Genomic DNA, 20,727 nt, shown 5'->3' with positions numbered 1-20,727 from the left:
TGTGGCTTGTGGGATCTAGTTCCCTCCCCAGGGTTCAAACCCAGGCTGCCTGCATTGGGAGCTCGGAGTCTTAGCCACTGGACCACCAGGGAAGTCTCTTGAGTACAGCATTCTTGAAGTCTGAACACCCCCAATTTCTCATCCAAAGCTGCAGTGGTTCTAGGCTGCAGGGGCAGGGGGTACTCTTGCACAACAGACCTGTGCTCCCCTTGCTGTCGTGTCCTGACACAGCATGTCAGCAGAATCCATGCTTTGACCATTGGGTGCCCACAGCAGGTAAAGCTGCAGACCCCCATCACAGGTGAGCCAGCGGGACAGCATAGGAGCAGGGCCAGGAGGCAGCCCTCCCCCTCCCCCGACCACACGCACTAGGTGACTCATGGTGTCAGCTCCACGCCCATGGGATGTGTACATGCTTCTGAGTGTCTGCCACGCTCCAAAAAAGATGGCTCAACAAGAGCAGCCCCAAGCTCACCTCCTCTCCCTAGAATGTCGGAATTCCAACCCCCATCCCCGTGCCTAGAAGTTGTAAGGCAGAGACGACAAAAGGCAGAAAATTTTAACTTTATTTGGCCAATGTGTCCAATTCCAATATTGTGGTAGAAATGCCTGAAGAACTGTCAACATGTGATTCAGCTCAAGCATCCTTGGCTGTCTCCCAGCCTGGAAACGAAGGGTCCCAGTTCTGCCTGGTGCAGGCCTCAGGCCACCCTGGACATCACAGAGCAATAAGGACCCTGGCTTGGGGACGGAGGGGGCTGTTGGGCTTGTCCTGGGCCCAGCCACACCCTCCGCTCATGGTGGGGGGGGTGGCCTGCAACAGAGACTGGAGTCTCCATTTAATCAAACGATGCAGGAGCCACGCTCCACCATGGCAATACCGCATGAGGTGAGGGACCCGTCCAGCCTTGCCTGGTTCTGCCCCACAGAGGGCAGGAGTCCCAGGGAGGCCTGGCCAAGGTGGAGCACACACCCTGACGTCCAAAAATGTCTAAAAATCCCACAGACGGAATTTTCTTAAAGTGATAGTATAAACCTAACAGGAATGAGAGACATTGCCAGCGTGAGATTCCAAAACATTTTAGCGAGCACTCTGGACAAAACCGTGTACAAAAAAAGTACATCACGATTTAAAAAAAAAGGCCCACCAAGATGGGCTAGGCTGGCCTAGAAATAAACCCCTTTCCAAAAGTTGAAAAGCAAAGGAAGACGGGTTTAGATTTGCACGTGTGTTAGAGTGAAGTGTGGCTTCAGAAAAGTTCCCTGCATTTCCGATTGACGCTCCCTCGCCGGGAGGGTCTGCGGGCGTCCGGAGGCTGTGCTGCTGGGTGTGCAGCCCACTGGGAGGTGCCGGGTTCGGTGCCCAGGTCTGGCTCTCTGTGTTACAGTTCATCTTTCACAGCTTTTTGATCATCATCTTCCTCCAGATCAGGCTCTTCTGCTTCTTCGAGATCTTCTAGATCCTGGGACATATGATGGAAAGGAAGGGATGTGAGAAGTCCAGGCCGGGCCAGCTTGCTGAGGCCTCCAGCCCACAGTGAGGACACGAGGGACCAGTCTGGCACTCAGACACAAGCAGCCAACTGTGGTCTCTATGAGCAGATGCGTGGATGTGTGGGGTGGGCTTCCGGACGACAGCGAGGTATGGGGGCTCCTGCCCACAATATAGGGTAGAAGCAGAACTGGTGCCCTAGGAGTTCACCCCATGCTGTCGAGCGGGTGAGTGCTTGGACCTACTCCATCCATGGCACAAGCATGAAGACTGAGCAGGGAGCCACTGGTGTGTCATGTCCACCCCTCAAGTCCTGGAGCTCAAGGGGCTGGTGACAGCCCACCAATCACAGGAGCGCACGCCGCCCTGGCGGTCCTCACTGTCCCCACTGCGCCCTGTAGCCGGGTCTGCCCCTCGTCCCACATCCCTGCACTTCCGGGTGGACCCTGTGGCCTGAACTGACCATTCCCTCCACCACCCGACCCAGCCCCACCCTCTTGGCTCAGGCGCACTTCTGCCATCCCCTCCACTCCCCCCAGCTGATGTGGAGAGGACCGAGCTCACGCCGAGCAGAGCACCTCAGCGGACAGAGAACGTGCTGGATGTGTCTGCGAAGATTCCTGAGCCAACAGGGGCGCCTAAAGACCCTTCCAACCCCGCCCCCCACCCTGTGCAGCACTGCGTGGCAGCACGCCCCACAGCCCGCCAGGTCCGATGACTACTTACGTCATCATCTCCGGCCCCATCCTGGCCACCACTCTCCAGGAACTTCTTAAAACCGTCCAGTGTCCGCTCCCCGTTGTAGTCGATGACCTGCAAGAAGGGGAGATGAAATGTGAGATGCGGTCCCCCTGACAGCCCCCCCACGCCTCTGCACTCCCCTCAGTAGTGGGCGCACCGTCCTGTCGGCGCTGGCGGGGAAGAACTTGAGCGTGGGGAAGCTGTGCACTTTCACCGCCTCCACCTCGTTGGCCGTGGAGTCCATCTTGGCGATGACTATGTTCTCGTGGTCCTTGTACGTCTCTCCCAGCTTATCCCAGATGGGGGCCAGCTGCTTGCAGTGACCGCACCACGGGGCATCTGAAAGAAAGCCGTTCTGCGTCTCGCTGGGCCGGGAAGTGCCCCGCCCCAGCAAGCCCAGAGAAGTGGAGGGCCTCACTTACAGAACTCTACGAAGACGTTCTTTTTCTCATCAAAAGCAACCTCTTCAAAGTTCTTTCCAACCAGCACTTTGACAGGCTGCTTGTCCCAGTCGTCAGGCAGCTCCTGGCTCATCAGGTGGGGCTGGAGGGCGAGTAGAGAAGAGTCAGGCACGCGCAGTTGCCTGGGGACCCCTCTGCCACCTAGTTGCTCTATGCGCCCCAAGGATCCTCAGCAACCCCACCCCAGACAAGGTGTGCACCTTAATCTTGCCCTCCAGGAAGTGGTGGCAGAACTCGGTGATCTTCTCTGCCGTCAGCTCATCTGACTCTGGCTTATATTTGGTCATCTCCTCCTCCAGCGTGATGAGGCGCACGGCCGGGCACTCCTCTTTCTTCAGGCCGAAGAATTCCAGGATGCGCTGGTTGTCAGTGTGGTCGCTGTCGATGAAGATAAACAGGATCTTGGGAGAGAAAAGGCACGTTGATGGCACTGCACAATGAGGGCTCCCTATACTTCCCTGCCACCCACTCCCCAACAACCAGGACCCCACACTAAAACAGGCTGTCCCAAGGCAGAAGGAACCCTCCGATCAGCCTTTGACCTGGGGGTGCCGAGCTGCTTGCGGACCACAGGGAGTACACACCTTGCCCTTGAAGCTCTCAGCCGCTTTTTTGAAGTTGCTCAGCTTGCCCTCATAGTCAGACACGCTTTTCGGCAGGAACAGCAGGATGTGAGTCTTGATTTCCCCTCCGAAGATCTTCGGGGCTGTCTACATTGGAAACACAGGTTACTTGGTCTGAGACACAGACCAAGCTATCAACACAGGATATTCTCTCCTTGGCCCCCAGGCCACCAAACACCTGGCCACCACACACCTGGTCTCTGTAAGTCAGGGTCCCCAGGACCAAACGTCAGGACCCTCCCCAACCGGGGCAAAATCAGCAACACAGACACACCTGCTCGGTGAACTCGATGACCAGGGGCAACTGGTTGTGCTTGATGAAGTCCAGAAGCTTCTCCTTGGTGACTTCCCCCTCAAAGTTGTTCCGGCCTTCGTCAAACTGTGGACAGAAAAAGGCGTGGGTGCCAAGGCTCTCCACAAAGCCCCCTGTGGCCCTAGCCAGCTGACCATGGCCAGGAAGGCAGTCTACGCCCTCATTTTCCTGTATGGGTTGTGACAGCAGTGTGGGGGGATGCCGGCAGGACACACACGTCTCCATCCAAAGCAAAAACCAGGTGATGGCTGCCGGAACACATCCTCTGGGCACCAGGCAAGAGTGAAGTCACCAGGAGTGGCTCCCCACGAACCACGAACCACTAGGGGGAGGCTCCCCACGAACACCAGCAGGCAGCCTCCCGCAGGCTGAGACCGCAGCAGCTGGCTCAGACCCTGCCCCAGCACGTTCCTGACAAGCCATGAGAGCCCACGTCCTGGGTGGGGTGCCAGAGGACTCCCTCATTGCCAAGTCCCTAAACCTGCAGCCCTCCAAATGTGGGCCTCACCCCTGTGGACCCAAGGTCCTTCCAGGGCGGCCGCAAGGTCAGACTGATTTTCACAACCACGCTCAGACGGCAGGTGCCCTGTCATGCATTCCCCCCCAGAGTATGCAGTACGGCGTGTGACACTGCGTCAGAGTGAAGGCAAACAGGAGAACCCAGCTGTCTTCTGTTCGGACAGACGTTAGAGACCAGCAGAAATCTAAAACACTACCCTAACCACGAAAACATTGTCTGGGAAAAAATTAATTTTCATTAAAATGTTTATTATTTTTTGGCCACACCATGCAGCTTGTGGGGCCTTAGTTCCCGACCAGGGATTGAATCCCAGATGGATTCCTAACCTTGGACCATCAGGGAATTCCCCCAAAAAACGTCTCTATTGGTAACATGTAATATTTATTATTGTTATCTTAGAACGAACAGGATTTTTTTTTTAATTTCTCAGTTCTAACACGTCTAACACAATAAAAATGGGTAGGTATTCCACACCAAAAAAAAGGTTTTTGGGAACTTCAATAATCTATTAAAAAGAGTTTCAAAGTCCCAGAGCCACAAAAAGCGAAGGCCGAGGCCACAGAGCTGAGAGGTGTGGCCCCAGCTCTGGATGGGTGGGCAGACACAGCTCCCTTCAAGGAAGCAGAGCGGTGCCTCAGCCTGTGCGGCTGGTCAGCCTGGGCCTCCCGTCACCTGTGTGAACTCAGATGGGACCTATAGAGAGAAACCACTCACGTTCCCTGCCTGGCCATTTCCCTCTGCATTTTCCCAAACTAGCCACTTCCCATCCCCACCCCCTTATAAAGAGCTGAAGCTGGTTCTGCCTTCCCCATACCCGTGATGGGAAGGTGCAGAGAGACAAGAAGGACATGGAGGCAAGAGGCTGGCCATGGCCAGGCTTCATCAGGCATAAAGAGGATCTCTGGTTAAGAGGCTACTGACAGCCATCCCTGCTCCTCCAAAACCGCCGTGTCTCTATTGGGACACAACCTTGGTCGAGGTAACGGTGCACATTACACTGTGTTCAGTGTCTCCTCTGGTGAAAAACAGCCCTTGTTTATCTGGGGACGGCTGCAGGAGGTCTTGGGGCCCTGGGCAGAAGCCACCCCACCAGGCTGCAATGAATATGTCACAAAAATAAGGCCCCACCCCCACTCTTAAGCCCCTGGCTTGAAAGATGAAAGGGTAAAATAAAGTAAACACCAAACAAAGACACGGGACGATCAGCTCTCAAACCAGTGGTCCAAACAGACCCAAGCTGGGACTCGGACTCAGAGCTGCACGTGGCAGCTGGCCATTCTTGGGAGTCCCATCTCTCAAGGCTGCCCACACAGAAGACCCTGCTCACACTGAGGAACTAGGCAACAGCCTGAAGGAGCAAGTAAAGGCGGAGAATGGGGCCAGTGGGCCAGCGGGGAATCTGCACTTTCTTCCTCTCATCTACAGAGCTGTCTGCCCGATTGCAGCTGTGACCCCAACTGACGCCTCAGCACAAAGCCCGTGGGCTCTGCCAGGCTCCTGCTCACAACTGCTCAAGGGAGCATGACATTCCAGCATGGCTGCCAGAGCCAGCAAGTGGGAGAGGGAAGCCCTCCTCACTGTCTCCCTTCTCCCTGCGTAGATACCAGAGACTTGAGGCTGAGAAGAGATGAGCAACCATGACTACAGTCTTTGTAGAACAAAGAATCATCCTTCTTAACCTCCAAGGACATGTGATCACCAGAACCAGCATCAATCCAGTGTGACAAGTGCCACTCCAGATCTCAAGAGTAATGGAAAAGGACGGTGTGGATCAAGCTGATGAAAAGGGGTTTGCAAGCACCACAGGCCTGAATCTCCCCATCCTTCACCCAGAACTGCAGGACGCACCCAAGACTTTCTATTCAAGGCCCCCAGGACCTTCATTCCACTCAACTCCACCCAATTTGGCTGGGTCTTCTGCTAATCAGCTGTTAATTACAGTTTCCTGGGTATCTTTGGGAAGGCAATTAACTAATTCAGCAATTCTATTCCCTTTAAGGGATGGGGTAAGGATAAAAAGAATGTATATAATACCTCTTGTTTTGAGGAAGAGGAAAGGACTTCAGAAATAGTTGAACGCAAGCTACTCCAGAACCCAGTGCACCTGGGAGGGCTGCCCTCCCTACCCCCAGATGCCAGAGGCTCAGCAGTACCCCACCCAGGAGTGCACACAGCGGGGGGACTGGGCCTCCCAAACACTGTGTCCTTTCTCATCACTCAGTTTACCACTTTGCTGTAATGCTACAACTACCTTCTAACCCTGGGAACAAAACAGGACAGGAGTCCAAGGTCTAGCCCCTCTCCCTGAAGATAAACCTCCAGCTCCAGCTCCCCCCGTTATAGCCTTCCCTCCTCCTCCACTCTGTACCCAATCTGGGGATAGCTGTGTCCCAAGGGTGGCCATGCATGCTTGGCCAGCCCCAGACCCACTATCTGGTGGCTAAGATAAAAAAGAGACCCCGATCACCCACCAACTGCTGTGCACACACACCAATCCCAGCTGTGTCCCAGCAAGAGTGTGGAGAAGTCAAGAGACACACGGCCCCTTCATGACCAAGCGTAACAGACATGGGGCCAGGGGAGCCTGCGGAAGCCCAAAGGAGCCCTGAGGCCCAGCTTGCAACAGAGCGGGAACACATGCCACTAATACCCCACCGTGGAACCAAACAGAAGTGACAGCTGCACGGTACCACAAATGTAATGAACGCCGCCGAAAACTTAAAGTGGTTAAAATGCTAAACTTCATCACGTCTGTCTCACCACAGCTTTCCTTTAAAAAGCTAACCCTCTGAAGCTACTTGGCTTGCATAAAACATCGCAATGGGGCCAACACAGAAGCTGGACACAGGGCCCACAGCTGAAGGGCTGAAGGCCACAGTCTAAGAGGCTCCTACTACCTGATGTTGCAAAACGGGCCCTGATAACAGGCGGGCCGCAGTCCAGCAGCCAGCGCCGCCTGGGCAAGGTCCTCAAAGGCAACACCAGCCGGAACTTCAACTCCCCACCCTGGGGTGGGGGGGCGGGGGCGGTGGTAGCGCACTCACCTTCTTAAAGAGGACAACCCCATCCTTGTCCAGCTGGTATTTGGAGAACACGTCACTGTTAGATGTGATCCCGAACGGGATGTCATCAATGGCCTCTGCTGCCAACAAGAACTGCTTCGCGGAGTCCGATTCCACGTCCTGGAGAGAAGCAGAGGTGGCCACCGTCCCAACACTGAGGACCCCTGCCCTGGTCAGCAATGGGGGACACCCCAGTGCCCAGGTCACGGCAGGTGGGAGGAAGACCCAGGGTGAAGTTAACAAGCCTCTACCTTGAAGAAGCCGATGACGGCCACCTCACTGGACTCCACCAAGGCCTCTGCAGCAGCCCCATCGGACAGCGTGCTGGCGGCAGGGCCCGTGCGCTTCTTCAGCCAGTTCACGATATCATCGGCTTCTCGGCCGGCTGCGCCCAAACACAGGCAGGGTCCACTTGATATCAGGGATGCGCCCACCCTCCCCACCTATCCTTATTCGAGCTCTCTGCCAAAACCAGAGCAAAACACCACCTTGCCATAAGAAAGGCATCTGTCTACATACCTACCTGAATTCCAAAGTTAAAAGGCTTGTATGTGTATATGGCAAATCGTGAATATGTTTAAAGAAGGGGAAGGCAGCAGTGACCTCTGGATAACAGACCATAAATCACCTTTTTTTCCCCTCTAACACTTTTGCATCTTGTAAATTTTCCTTGATATTTAAATTCACTAAACACACGCGTACTTCCCCCCCAGTCCAGTGGTCTCACACTAGCCTTTGTCTCATTTAGCGATGTGGTAGGGTTGGAAGAAAGGGCTGCTTAGCAAGACAGCCTCGAGAACAGCTTCCCCCTGAAAAAGCAGGTTGGGCTCTACTGCCTCGTGCACCCAGACTGGTCAGGTGTCCTCAACCTACACACCTCCTGGACCGGCAGGAGGAAGAGATCAGCCGATGCACACCATCACGGCAGATCAAATGAGAAGGAAAAAACCTGCTCCTCCCAAGACTGAGACCAGCTGCCCTTTAGCCCCTCGTGTGACTACATAGTCTGACCTAGAATAGGGTTGCCAAATCTCACATTTAAAAGGACTCTGCCTAGAATTAATAAAAGCTGTGCTATCAGTTACGGGGGAGTCTGAAAGGATTTTCTCATCGACAAGACCTCAGTGTTAGTGACAGGATTGTGGTTACTCTGCATATGGCACTCCCATTCCAAAAGTGAACACAAGCAAAAGTGGGAGCAACAGAACAGCAGCCTACTGAGACCAGAGCTGATGTCAGAATGAACAAGACGGGCTGCTTGAAAGGATTCAGGCGGATAAGCCACGGAACCAGTTTCACAGACAAAGAATCCCCTTTTGTCCCCAGTACCGACTGGGCTACAGAGGGGAGGCGGCTGAGCAGCGACTGAGGGAGGGGCCAGTGCAGCTGGGCTTGGATTTGAGCTCTAATACGACTGCCACAAGCCCCAGCTTGGTACCTCCTGATCTCTATCTGCCCCTCCTCTGTGAAAGGCCCTCACACTTGCCCTGGTGGCAGGCACACAAGAGAGTGAGCAAAGGCTGAAACGTGTTGCTCCACTTGCTCAGCCTCCCCTCACCCCCATACTGGTCAACCTGAGGACCAGCTTCAGCCGGCTAGGCACCTTGTGAGATGACCCTCTCCACTTGAGAAAATGTTCCTCACACAACCATGAGGCTGAACTAGACCCTAGAACCCAGTCAGAGAACAACTTCTCCTCCATGCCTGTTATCTTCCAAGACCCTGTCTACCGGGAAAGAAAGGACGGTGCCACGTTCTCACCTGTGTACTCTTTGGGGGAAGCTGTGTCTCCATTCTTGAAGAACTTGATGGTGGGGTAGCCTCGGACACCATACTGCTGGGCCAGGTCAGACTCTTCAGTGGCATCCACCTTGGCCAGTCTGATCTCAGAACCTTCGGCTTTCAGCTTCCCAGCTGCTTTGGCATACTCCGGGGCCAGAGCCTTGCAGTGGCCACACCACGGGGCGTCTGGGAGAGAAAGCAAGACCTAGAAAGCAGCACTGACCCACTCCACCGCCTCCCTTCCCTTTTCCTTTGGTACCTCCCTCCATGAAATCTTTATTTCTGTACCAAGATAACCCCTCAGAATGCAGGGGCTGTGGATACTCTTGATCAGTATCGGATAGGGGGCATGAAAGACAAACCATTAGTTCCTGCTCTCCCTCATCTTCAATGGTTAGTAACTTCCTACTACCTGCAGGCAGTTAACGCAGTTGGGTCCCATAATTTCCCTTTCGGAACCAGAGAAATTAAGAAGCTAAGCTAAAGCCATGGCTGCTGTGTATATACTGACGAGTCATAACTATGAGACACACGTCTGTGCCCACCAGCCAGAGGCTCACATCTAACACAAGTTCTTTAGATTCTCTCTCAACTCAGGTTAGCAGCTGTGATTTCCACCTGAGATAGTCAGGGCTCATACACTTACGAACACAAAGGTTTTGAATTCTGGTGGGCAACACTGTTCATCAGAAGACAGCTGTCCCTGGTGAACGGTGGTGTGGGCAGGGGTAGGGCTCTCCAGGAACTGGTCCAGGTGAGCAGTTCGGAGGCTACCCCTTGCATAGTCCTTCGTATTTGTGGCAGTTCATAGAGTCGACCCTACTTTTCTTAGGCGAACAGAGGGATCCTGCCATGTGGACGTCAGGCACAAAGGCACATCCAGGATGTCTGCCCTCGGTCATCAAGGTCCAGCTGGGCACGAGGGATGCCCCCAGGACGCGGGCTGCGTAGGGACGCTGACAGCAGGTTTGTGAGCTGTTTCCGCTTACAGATGGGCCTCTCCAGGGGATAGAAGTCAGCGCGTCTAGGGGTGGCTCGCTGACACCCCTTTAGACTCCAACCCATCTCTGGCGGGGCCAGGGAAGGAAGCGTGGGGAAGGGCGCCCAGGTCTCCGATCCTCCAGCCCCCCTCCGTCCCCTAGTCCACCCTGGGTGCCCCTGGCCCCTCCTCTGTCCCTGCTTCGTTTCCATCCCGCGAGTGGCCGCGAGGCCCGGCCCGGACGGATGGACGAGCCGGAGGCACTCACAGAACTCCACCAGCAGGTACTTGTGGGCCGCCAGGGCCTCGTCGAAGTTGCCCTTATGGAGCACCAGGACGTGGTCCTCCTCGTCGGGGGCGCCGGCACCCGCGCGGAACAGCGCGGTCAGGGCCAGGCAGAGCAGAGCGCGGCGCAGCATGTCGGCACAGGCGCGGCGCTTCAGTTGGCGCCGCCAGGACAGCAGGCCACGAGAGCGCGCGCCGCCCGTCCCGCTCTTATAAGTCCGGCCGCCGCGCGCGCCCCCGCCCGTGCCCGCCTCCGATTGGCCTGGGGGGCCCGGGGCCCGCCTCCGCTGCACTCGCATTGGGGGCCCACACAAGTCACGGCCCCGGATTCGGAATTGCTACAAGTACCTCCCTCGCCCTCCCCCGGGATTGGTCGAGGAGCTCGCGCTCGCACTCTCTCCCGGCATCTCATTGGCTCCTGGAGAAGAACTTTCTCTCTCTCGACTTGTGACTGGTGGTTTTCTCATACACCTTCCCCGGGCCTGGAATGGCTGCTACCTTCGGGGACCCGGGTTCTGCGGCTCCTGATTGGCCAAGACGTGCGCGCTCCCCGCGCGATCCTTTGTCGAACGTGGCAGTGGGGAGGATTTCTCAGCTGAGGGGCGGAGCCACGCTTGCGCCTCCGAAACCCCTCGTGTTGCTTTCTGACTGGACCGCGTATCCCCACCTGACACCGCCCCCCCAGCTCTGCAGGCCGGAAGCTGGGTTGACGCGCTTCCGGCGCGCGTGAGGCCCGTGCGGCGCCTGCCGTGGCGGCTGATCTCTTGTGCAGGCGTTGCCGGGGTGACCTCCCTGAGTGGCCAGGGCGCTACTCGGTGGCTGCAGAGCGAGTCGCAGGGGCAGCGCGCGGGGGGCCGGGGACGGCCCCAGGCGGAATGCGATGTAGGAGCCAGCAAGGTCCACCGGAGCTGTGCCCGGAATGGGGCCACTCGCCTGGTGAGAGGCTCCGGTCCGGCACCGTCCAGTGTGGGCACCTCCCTTCCTCCCTACCGGCTGCCTCCCACGAAGCGGCCTCCAGGAAGCTTTCAGGCGACCGGGTAAACCTGCGCCGTCCGCCACGGGGTTGGCTAGCGGCCACAATCACCGAGCTCTACAATGCGACCGGGCAGTGTGACCCGGAGTGAGTGTAATACACAGTGAACACAGATTGAGGATGGAAGAGGAGTGTACGATATTTCCTTGATGACTTTTTGTATGGATACGTTGGAATATTTTGTTGGGTTAAGTGAAAGTATTAAAATTTCAGATTTCTTTTTCTTTAATGTGACTTCAGAGCAAATAACATACGTGGCCGGAATGTTAGCTTCTGTCCGGCGGCGCAATTCTGGACGGAGCAGCGGCTTCCCCTCAAAGGCTCAAAGCCCAACCCCCAACCCCGTGGACGGTCTCTTCTCCATTTGTGTTCACTTCTTCGGTTGTGAAATGCCACCCCTACTAAGACTCATCATCAATTTAATAACTTGGCAGGAGACACTGCTGCATTAAATGTACACGTTGGTTATAGTAACATCTTGGTTTTAAAAATGGTAAAGCAGAAAAAGTATGCTTTTGTACTTTAGAGAGTTTGCCATTTGTTGACACCTTGCTCCTGAGGGCATGTGTTCTCACATCCTATGTAGTATTCCTTCTAGAATATGAATTTCGGAAGGTCAAGACCAGGTTCTCTGTGCCCCTCCCCCAGTGCCAGTAGAGAGCAAGAGTCAGGAGGAAGTGGTTGTACCTCCTGGGGGGTACTTTACAGGAGCTGGGCCTCCCAAAACAAAAGGCTGTGAATAATGTGTCTGCAGCCTCCACCCCACTTCCGTGTTCTGGCCTGGGTGCTGGCCCACTGAGCAGCAGGCAGGGCTCATAATAAGCATCACAGGCCTGCTCTGCCCTCTGGGAACCGGTGGGAACTGTCTCATGTCTCCTGCCCAATCTTCCCACATTTTTGTGATTGCCATGACTGTTTTACAGACCACAATTTGGGGCCTGAGACAAGGGATCTTTGTACCACATCTCGATTTCAGAGGCACTCATGAAATCTGAGTTTAGATACCTAAATTTGGGGACTTTATAGTTTTTTCAGCTAACAGAATGAAGATGCACTTGGTGACAGTTTGGAGGGAGCTTGGCCTCATAGCATGTGGTAAATAGTTGAGACTACTGGAACCAAGGGAAGAACAGACCAGATGCAGAAGAGCAAGGATCTGAGCTGCTGGCGATGGTTGAACCTCACTGTGGTTCAATTTGAACTTCCCGGTCAAAACCATCTTGATGCAGGTGATGACAGGGCCACTATTCTGCAGCCAGATGGACACAGCCAAGTCATCCTTCAGTGAGGACCAGGGCCTCACCAGGGCTCTGGTGTGGGCGGGGGCATGATACTTTCACACTTTGTCTGCGTTGATGTACCTTCTCAAAGCACAGTTATCCATCATGAATCAGCCTGTGCACTGACCTGTACAGGAGCAGGGAAGTGGGGTTCCCCCAAAGTGGGAGGGAGGCCAGGTATGGCGGTAGCCCCAGTCTCGTTTCTGGGGTTGGTAAATAGCTGGGTGAGGTGCAGGGGTGCAGCCTGTCCCCCAGAACATAGGCCAGGTTCAGTGTACACCTCTGCAGGCCTTGGCCCTGAGGGAAGGGCTAGTGTCTTTTCCTAAGGCCACTCACAGGCCTTTCAAGGGCAACTCTAGGAAGAGGTGATGAAGCCATGGTCACTCATACCAGTGCCCTGAACTAAGTGTGTCCTTGGAGGACAGAGCCTACCCACCTGGTAGCTGTGGCTCTGGCATCTCTGAACCCAGCACAGTCAGCTCAGGATGACCTCCAGGGGTCTCACACCCAGAGAAGGTGCTCACTGGTTAAACAACTGAGTGATCAAGCGCTTTGGTAAAGACTACCCTGAGTTCTCTGGGCGAGGTGGACGCGGGCAGCGTGGCGGGTAGCTGGGTGCCACTGAGCAGATTCAGCTATGGAAGGTAAACCATCGGTGATATCCAAACAGAAGACTGCAATGGTGTGTGGCGTCCCCACCCAGGGGTCTACACAGCGTTTAGCAGTCACATCCTGGTGGTGGTGACCCAGTTGGGGAAGATGGGTCTCCCTGGAACCCAGCAGTGTGACCAGTGACGTCGGCAAGCTTGTGCTGACCACAGAAGTCCTCTTCGGGAAGGATGAACCTCTCATCCGTGTCTTCGCAAAGAACCTGGTGGCATTTGTGTTTCAAGAAGCTGGAGAGTTCTCACCCTGGACATGAAGGACAAGAGCACGGAGGTGGTGAAGGCTCTGAAGGTGATCCAGACGTGCCAGGTGTGGTGACGCTGGCATGGTCACCCCTGCTGTCCAGGAGGGCCATGCGGAACTCAGACACCCTCTCAAGGATATGAAGGTCCTCCTTTAGTTAGGAGGAGCTCTTTCTGGCTTTGGCCCTTGAAGTTGGAAGAAAAACAAACACCTCAGGCTGACCTTGGTTTGGAGGCTGACGTCCCCTGTGGAGGGAGGACAGGAAACATGTCCTGAGAAAGTTGCGAGTCCTCCTCCCCAGGTCCAGGCAGCTACACGTGTGAGAATTGACAGAATGAGTCATGGCCCTCAATCGTTGGGGGAAATTTTTTTTATTATTAAAAATAAATGCATATCCCCCTCCAAAAAAAAAAAGAAAGAAATAGAGTTCTCTGGACTTCCCTGGTGATCCAGTGGCTAAGACCAGGCTTCTACTGCAGGGGACACAGACTGGATTTCTGGTCAGGGAACTAAGATGCTGCGTTCCACATGGTGTGGGGGGAAAAAAAAAGCAAGCGCATTCTCAGAATAAAACAACTCCTTTTCAACCCAACTGGAGGTACTGAGTTAACAGCAAGCTCACGAACACCCAGGAATCCTCTTTACTTGCAGATTTCTGCTACGGAGCAGCAGCATGGGGCTGAGGGCTGTGCTATGGGCCACAAAGGTTTGCACACAGGTGAGCTGGGACACAGGTGGGACATAGGAACCAGGTGCCGTGGTGAGGGAGGCCGTGGTAGACTGAAATGGACTTGGATTGTAAAGCATGACAGTGCTGGGTGTGAAGATTCTAGTAAGCTGCTATAACTGGTGAGTAGTCACATGAAAGGCGCTGATCTGGTGCCTGTCGCCACACTCCTCAGTGGAAGAAGGGTCCCTGTGGGGGATCGCTGAGGGGCCAAAAGCTTGGGGATGACTGAGTGCCATAGACAGGAGGGAGTGGAGAGGGTCACAGGTGCTGGCTCATAAGGGCGGGGAGGCCAGGCTCAGGAGCACTGAGCTGTACAAACGGGTTTGGGGTGGAACCAGGAGGATCAGGTTAGACTTGGGACCCAAGAGACACGTCATGCAGGTCCTACAGGTGCCACCTCATGTTAGCCTTCACCAGGGGAGGAACCAGAACAAAGTCCTGGCTGCTGGCAGGGTGCCTGTCCAACCTGGCACTTGGGGTCTGAGTTCACAAATCAAAATCAAGCTTGAAAAATCCAAGTCAAGACAGTATTACTAGCCCTTGTGGCCTGCCAGAGCCTCTGAAAGCCCTTGCCCAATAAACCAAGTTGCTGACAGCACAGGTTAACTCTAGCTTTGAAGATTTTCACTGGACATTTTAGGAAGTGGACTGGGAGAGTTGGAGGGGCTCTGGCTGGCCCTGGGGCTCCTCTGGCTGGCTGAGACTATAGCTGCTGCCTGGAAGCCTTTCACATCCAAAGGTAGGGCTGTTTCAGAGGTAGGGGCATCTGAGTTTTGTGAGAATGGCCTTGGGCCTGGGGACCCTGGGCTGTGCAGTCTGTCTTCCCCTGCCTAAGGCTGGTGGTCCCAGGAGAGGTTGGTTAAGGTCTTTGTCCCCTGTGGCTGTGACTCTTGGATTTGTGTTTGGGCCAGCTGCTGCAGAAAGTGGCAGTTTGTGCTGGTACCGAGCACAGGGGCCCATCTCCAGAAGCCCACAGGGGTCGTGGGGTAAGGAAAGCCAGGCAGTAACCAGCCCTGTGGGAGCCATCCTGGCATGGCATGTGGTCACTGGCCAGGGGGTGGGAGTGAAAGGGTACTTCCTGGTCTGTTCCAGCTGGCAATAAATCCTTCAAGGGCTCACCCTGCTGCTAAGAACTGGGAAAAGTGGCAGCCTCTGGGAGGCGTGGCCAGGGCGGGAACAGACAGCAGCAGCCTAGGTGTGGCACACACTCTTCTCACCAGCTGAGCACAAAGGGAGATTTCACCCTAAACGTTTTGCCACTGAGCCCTGAAACGGGGTTTCTGGACTCAACCTTCTATCTGGATGGAACTGGGGTTTCCTATTTGCCTTCTCCTTCTTCAGTCGGTAAGGGGTGTCTCAGTTCCTGGGTGCCCTTGGGGGTGATGCTGAGGTAGCACCATCCCTGCCACCCCAAGGTCCTGGAGAGACCCTGCCAAGTAGCGGGACTGGCAGTGGTGGTAGTCGGTCCTTCAGGGCTCCCCAGGCACTCTTCTGCGCCTCCGTGCAGCAAGGGTCCCCATCTCCCCCCATCCACCCCACCTCAGCAATTCCACCTTTGGACCTCTGGTCTTCCACACCACCCTCTCCACTGGCCCTGCTGCCAACTTCTCCACCCTCCCATTCAGTTGAGTTCCTGTTCTGGGTTCCTTGGGACCCAGTCATTCTATTTGTTCCCAAGTCTTCCGCATGGTTCCCCTTTTCTGAGGTTGGAACCATTCCCTCCCAAAGGCTCAGACAGGGCCCACAAGCGGCGTGCAGGAGTCACCTGGACACCAGATGCCCCACTGGACCCAACTGTCCCCGCCCCCTTTCCCTGGCAGAACCCACCCAGCCAAAAGGACAGCACTAGCCTGGTGGGCTGATGTGTCTGAGTAAGGGCTGTAAACCTTCTCCTTCACCAGCCTCAGACAGTGGTGACTGCGCCTGGCCCCTGGCCCTCCTGCAGTGCCCCGGGGAAGCAGAGCAATAGGGTCCCCATTTCCCCTTCCCCACCAGATGAGCAGCAGACACCCTGGCTCCTTAGGGGGAAGTTTATTTCCCGGTCAGAAAAGGAGAAGCAGGGACAGGCTCCTGTGCATTCTAGGCCTGGGCCTGACCGGGGAGGGTGGGGTCGGGTGGGGTGGGGGCAGAGGGGACGGCTCCAGCGGTGCAAGCTTGGTCCCACGGTTGTCCTGGCTGGGTCCAGGGAGGGCCTGCTGGGGATGGTGGCACCGAGCCCGGGGGCAGAGGGGCAGGCCAGCGGGCCCAGAGGACGGCACATATGGAGGCAATAAATACTGGCGGGCCAGGCACACAACTCCAGGCCGGCAGGCCAGGAGGGACAAGTAAGGCTCGGCCACTGGCTTTGTCTGCCGAGGGCTCTCTCTTGGGGCCGTGGGCTCTAGGCACTGCCCACTGGGACAAAGAAGGCAGAGGCGTGAAGACACCGAGCCTCCCCGGTGGGACTGGAGGCCGCTTTTGAGTTTTGGCAATTTGGCTTTTCCCAAGCCCCTGGAGCTGTCCCCGCGGGCCTGGACAGGCCAGGGCAGACTAGGGACCAGCACATCCCAGAAGCCTTCCCGGGCCACGGGGATCACAGACGGGGTAGGGATTGGGGGGGAGACACCACATGCTCATGCAGACACAGGGTTAGAGGTTAGTGACGCCCCCACAGCACACGTTCCACATGTTAAGGCATCATGGTTAGACCGTTACTGACAGTGATGGATGGACTGACCAGGGAGAAGTGAAAGCTGGAGGACAACTGGCCCCATGAGGCCCCACGCGGTACACCCCACCCCTACCAGGAAGGGGGCGACAGGAGTCCAGGTAACATAACAGAGAAGGCCCAGGGGACCTGAGCACCCTGAGCCCCACTGCGATGCCTGACTCCTATGCCAAGGACTCAGGTCGGGTCAGGACAGTGGGGGAATCTTGAGGGATACAGAAGGGGAGGTCGAGGCCTCCCTCCCCACAGCACAGGCGGAAGCAGCAACAACACTAGACCACCGAGGAGGCTGGGGCCAGCGGGCTGGAAGGGTGGAGGAGGGACAGGCCAGCCAGGAGGCAGCCCAGGGGCAGTGGTGGCAGCGTGGGCGGGCCCTGTCAGCACTTTGGTCTGGGGTCGGGGGGATGGGGTGGTGGGGTGGGGCGCGTCCGTCCTTCCGTCCGCCCGCCCTGCCCGCCTCCCGGCTCAGTCCTTCCACTCCTTCTTGATGGTGAGGTTCCATTCCCAGGACAGGTGGTCAGTCCTGTCGTCGTCTGTGAAGCGGGACTTGATGTTGTAGCTGCCTCGAGCCAGCATGCCCTTGGGCGCCTCCTCCATGGGCGTCAGGAACTCATACTCCTCCGCCCGGGGCCCATAGCTCCCCACCATGTAGTCAGTCTTGTCAACTGCGGGGCACGGGGAGGGTGTCCGTCAGGGAGCTGAGGCGGGCCTTTGCCCGCTCCCTCCCGGCGCCCCTTGAGCCCGCGGTGGCCGCCTCCCTCCTGGTGCCCCCGCACTCACTCTTCACGCCTTTCCTGTATGTGTGCTGGATGTACTTCATGCCGGACACAATCTCTCGGTTCACCTGCAAGGAGGCACCCAAGCGGGGCTCAGCCAGACTCTCCAGTCCGAGCCCCCAGCATCCCCCCGAGCCTCCTCCTTACCCGGAAGGAGATTTTTATCCGATATTCCACACCCTCCTTCAGCACAAAAGACTGCTTCTTGAAGCTCTCCAGATCACCTGCGTTTGAGCAGAACGCCACACTAGGAGGTTCAGGTAGGGGAAGCCACTCTGGCCCTGGTGGGGTGCCCCGTCTGCCCCTCTACACACACACACACCCCCCCCCCCCCGGCATCCCGGGCCACATCAAACACACACACACACACACCCCTTGGCATCCCAGGCCACACCCCAGACACCCACACACACCCCACCCTCCAATCCCAGGCCACACCAAAGCCAGAGCCTTATTAAAATTACTTGGTTGCACTTCCTAGGCTCCCCACAAGAGGGCGCCAGCACCTCAACAAATTATTTTTAGGGGAATTAGCAGGGTGCCAGGCAGCCCCAGCCAGGAACCTGGAGATGCCACTCACCTGTCAGGTCCAGCTCCAGGGGGCCCGGGGCAGTGCTACACACCAGGGTCAGTCGGGTCACCACAACATTGGGGACATTGGGGTCTGCAGAGTGACAGCAAGTTAGAGCTCTGCCAGCAGGGGAAATAGTGGCGGACCCCCAGAAAAGCGACAGGTGTCCACACACCCCACCGGGGCCCACTTACCGGCAGACACAGCCACGCGGCCCAGGAGGGCCTCCTTGTATTTGCGCAGACTCTCGTCGTCCTTGTCCAGCTCCTGGATCTCCTGGATGCTCTTCTGGGCCGGTGGCTTATAGTTGACCGAGTGCTCGTCCTCCTCGTTCTCTGCCGCAATCTGTGCCAACTGCTCGGCTGTGGGCTCCTGCTCAGCCATACTCACCTCTAGCTGGATGTGAGACACCTGTGACCAGGGTAGCAGGGGCTGCAGCAGCCTGGAGGGACCCACAGTGTGTCCCCACCTGCCCTTCTGCAGGACCTGCAGGTGATCTGCACTGGCTCTCTGCAAGTGGCCAAGCCCCCAACCTGGGCCCAAGGGGAGGTGCACGTTCTCTTAACAGGAAGGCAGTGACAGCCAGAACTTCATAAAAGGCCCAGACACAGGCTCCTGAAGCCCAAAGGGGCCACTCACCTCCTCGCCCTGCCCACCTCACAGGACCTCACCCCAGCATCCAGAGCTAAATGAAAGGAAAGCAGGCACAGCTTCCCTGCTGCCCAGGAAGCAGCAGCACCTGGGTCCAACCAGGAAGCACCAGGACCAAGTGCTGCTTCCTGTTCTGAGCTGCCTAGGCCCTCTCCTCAAGGAAACCCTCTTGCTGGGTTCTCTCTGACCAGCCTGTTCCTTCAAAAACGCCCCAGCTACAAACCAAGGCCTTTGTGCAGGACATGGGTCAGTCATGTCTCCCTCCAGCCCAAACACAGGTCTCCCCTAGAGCTCAGATGACGGGGCTAGCCTAAGTCCCACAGGTAAATCCTAAAATGGCCTAAAAGACCCTACCTGTCCGACAAACCAATCTCTAATTGTGAGGGTCTGTGACCTAGAATTTGACAACTGCTGCAGCCATGTGATGGGTAGTCTCAAGATCCTCCTTCCGCCCGGGCTCCAGAAGAGCCCAGAGCAGTGCTGTCAAAGCGAGAAGTGATGGGGCAGCCACAGGACTTCCTTCGCTAAGGATGACCGTCGCACCCCGTAGAATCCCTGAGGAGTATCTGAAACCGACTCAGACTAGACCCGGCGGTGTGGGAGGTGGGTCAGGGCCACCGGTTGCCAGTAAAGACAGCCAATGCCGGGACGTGCGTGAGGACCCGATCTTACAAAGGGCCGCTGGGGACCCGGAACCGCCCGGCCGCCACAGGCAGGGTGGGGCCGGCTCGTTTTTTCCAAGCTTCCCTGCAGCTTCCTCTGGAATTCCTCTAGAAGGCTCACGCCTTAACGTCACTCAAGCGCGGCCGCAGGCGACAAAATCATTTAAGTGCGATGGCGAGGCCCGCACTTCCGCAGGGCCTGCAATCTGGGCCAGGCGAGGCCCGGCAAGCAGGGTGGGGCACAGGGACCTCACCTCCCAGGGGAGGAGGCGTCCCGCCTGGCCCTGGTCCGCGCGCATCAGCAAGCAGGGGGCTGCCGAGTACGAGCAGCGACCACAAAAGAGGTCTGCACAGACCCCGGCTCCCGCCCCCGGCACACGCGCCCGCGCCCCCGATCGCACGTGGGCCCGCCCTGCGCCCGGGGCGCCGCCCGCTGTCAATGCCGCCCCCGCCCTGCGCAGATTCCCTCAGCGGGACTGGCGGGCGGGGCGGGAAGCGAGAACAAAGGCGCGGCCCCGGCCTCCTTCCCCGCGGCCGCCTCGCCCGCCGTGCCCACCGCGCTCGCTGGCCTCGCCGCCCGCACTCACCGGAGGATCGTCCGCGCCGCTCTCGCGCTCCCTCCCGCACAGAATGACGAACGTCGCCGCCCCGCCCGCGCGCGCCCTGCCGGCCACTTCCGGGGTCACGCGACTTCCGCTCGCGCCAGGCGGGCCGCGGATAGCGCATGTGCGAGGGGCTGCCGGCAGCGCGCCGCCGCCATCTTGCGGACCGGCCTCGTGGGCGCGTCCGTTTGGGCAGCGCGGCAGAGGAGACTTGTCCGGTTGGGCCTCCTGTGCTCTTTGCCACAGGCTTTTCTTAGTCCCGGGTATCCTCAGGAGTCTGCCGTCAAGCTGAAGGGGCGGGGAAGTGAGATGGTCTCGCTGAGCGCCACGGGAAACCTGAGCGCGGCATGGTATTTCTGCGAGGTGTTGGGACGCGCGTGTGTCACGGGCGCGTCTCCGTCAGCGGGCATCTCTCCCTTCGAGGGCCCGCTGCCATCACGCCGCGGGGACGAGCCGGCACAGCCGATCCCATCAAGTAGCCGAGGTCAGCGAGTGGCGGCTGTCCGGCCTTAGGCTGCCTTCGCGCCCACTCGCCGATGTCCGCCCTC

The 20,727-nt window shown here is 57.2% G+C and overlaps 2 protein-coding genes and 1 pseudogene across 2 annotated transcripts; 1 reads left to right on the top strand and 2 right to left on the bottom strand.

Annotated features, from left to right (window-relative positions):
• Positions 1-552: 552 nt before the first annotated feature.
• Positions 553-10,421, bottom strand: P4HB (prolyl 4-hydroxylase subunit beta). The gene is made up of 11 exons (XM_068975871.1): positions 10,242-10,421; positions 8,974-9,180; positions 7,464-7,597; positions 7,195-7,332; positions 3,592-3,696; positions 3,279-3,404; positions 2,895-3,095; positions 2,656-2,776; positions 2,391-2,572; positions 2,219-2,305; positions 553-1,463 (listed from the first exon to the last, which is right to left on the bottom strand). The coding sequence occupies exons 1-11, from the start codon at positions 10,390-10,392 to the stop codon at positions 1,383-1,385; spliced, it is 1,533 nt and encodes a 510-aa protein (XP_068831972.1). The 5' UTR covers positions 10,393-10,421; the 3' UTR covers positions 553-1,382.
• A 2,787-nt stretch (positions 10,422-13,208) lies between these two features.
• Positions 13,209-13,555, top strand: LOC138084792 (proteasome assembly chaperone 3 pseudogene; annotated as a pseudogene).
• Positions 13,556-17,195: 3,640 nt separating this feature from the next.
• ARHGDIA (Rho GDP dissociation inhibitor alpha) lies at positions 17,196-20,242 on the bottom strand. Its single transcript, XM_068976603.1, has 6 exons — positions 20,165-20,242; positions 18,459-18,675; positions 18,274-18,357; positions 17,841-17,917; positions 17,698-17,761; positions 17,196-17,582 (listed from the first exon to the last, which is right to left on the bottom strand). Exons 2-6 carry the CDS (start codon positions 18,646-18,648, stop codon positions 17,383-17,385), a joined length of 615 nt encoding a protein of 204 aa, XP_068832704.1. The 5' UTR covers positions 18,649-18,675; positions 20,165-20,242; the 3' UTR covers positions 17,196-17,382.
• Positions 20,243-20,727: the final 485 nt, after the last annotated feature.

The sequence above is a fragment of the Capricornis sumatraensis genome, chromosome 8 (assembly GCF_032405125.1).
Source record: "Capricornis sumatraensis isolate serow.1 chromosome 8, serow.2, whole genome shotgun sequence".
In the NCBI taxonomy this organism is placed as follows: Eukaryota; Metazoa; Chordata; class Mammalia; order Artiodactyla; family Bovidae; genus Capricornis; species Capricornis sumatraensis.
Note: the sequence above shows the minus strand (reverse complement) of the source record. Positions and strands in the feature narration are given on the sequence as shown.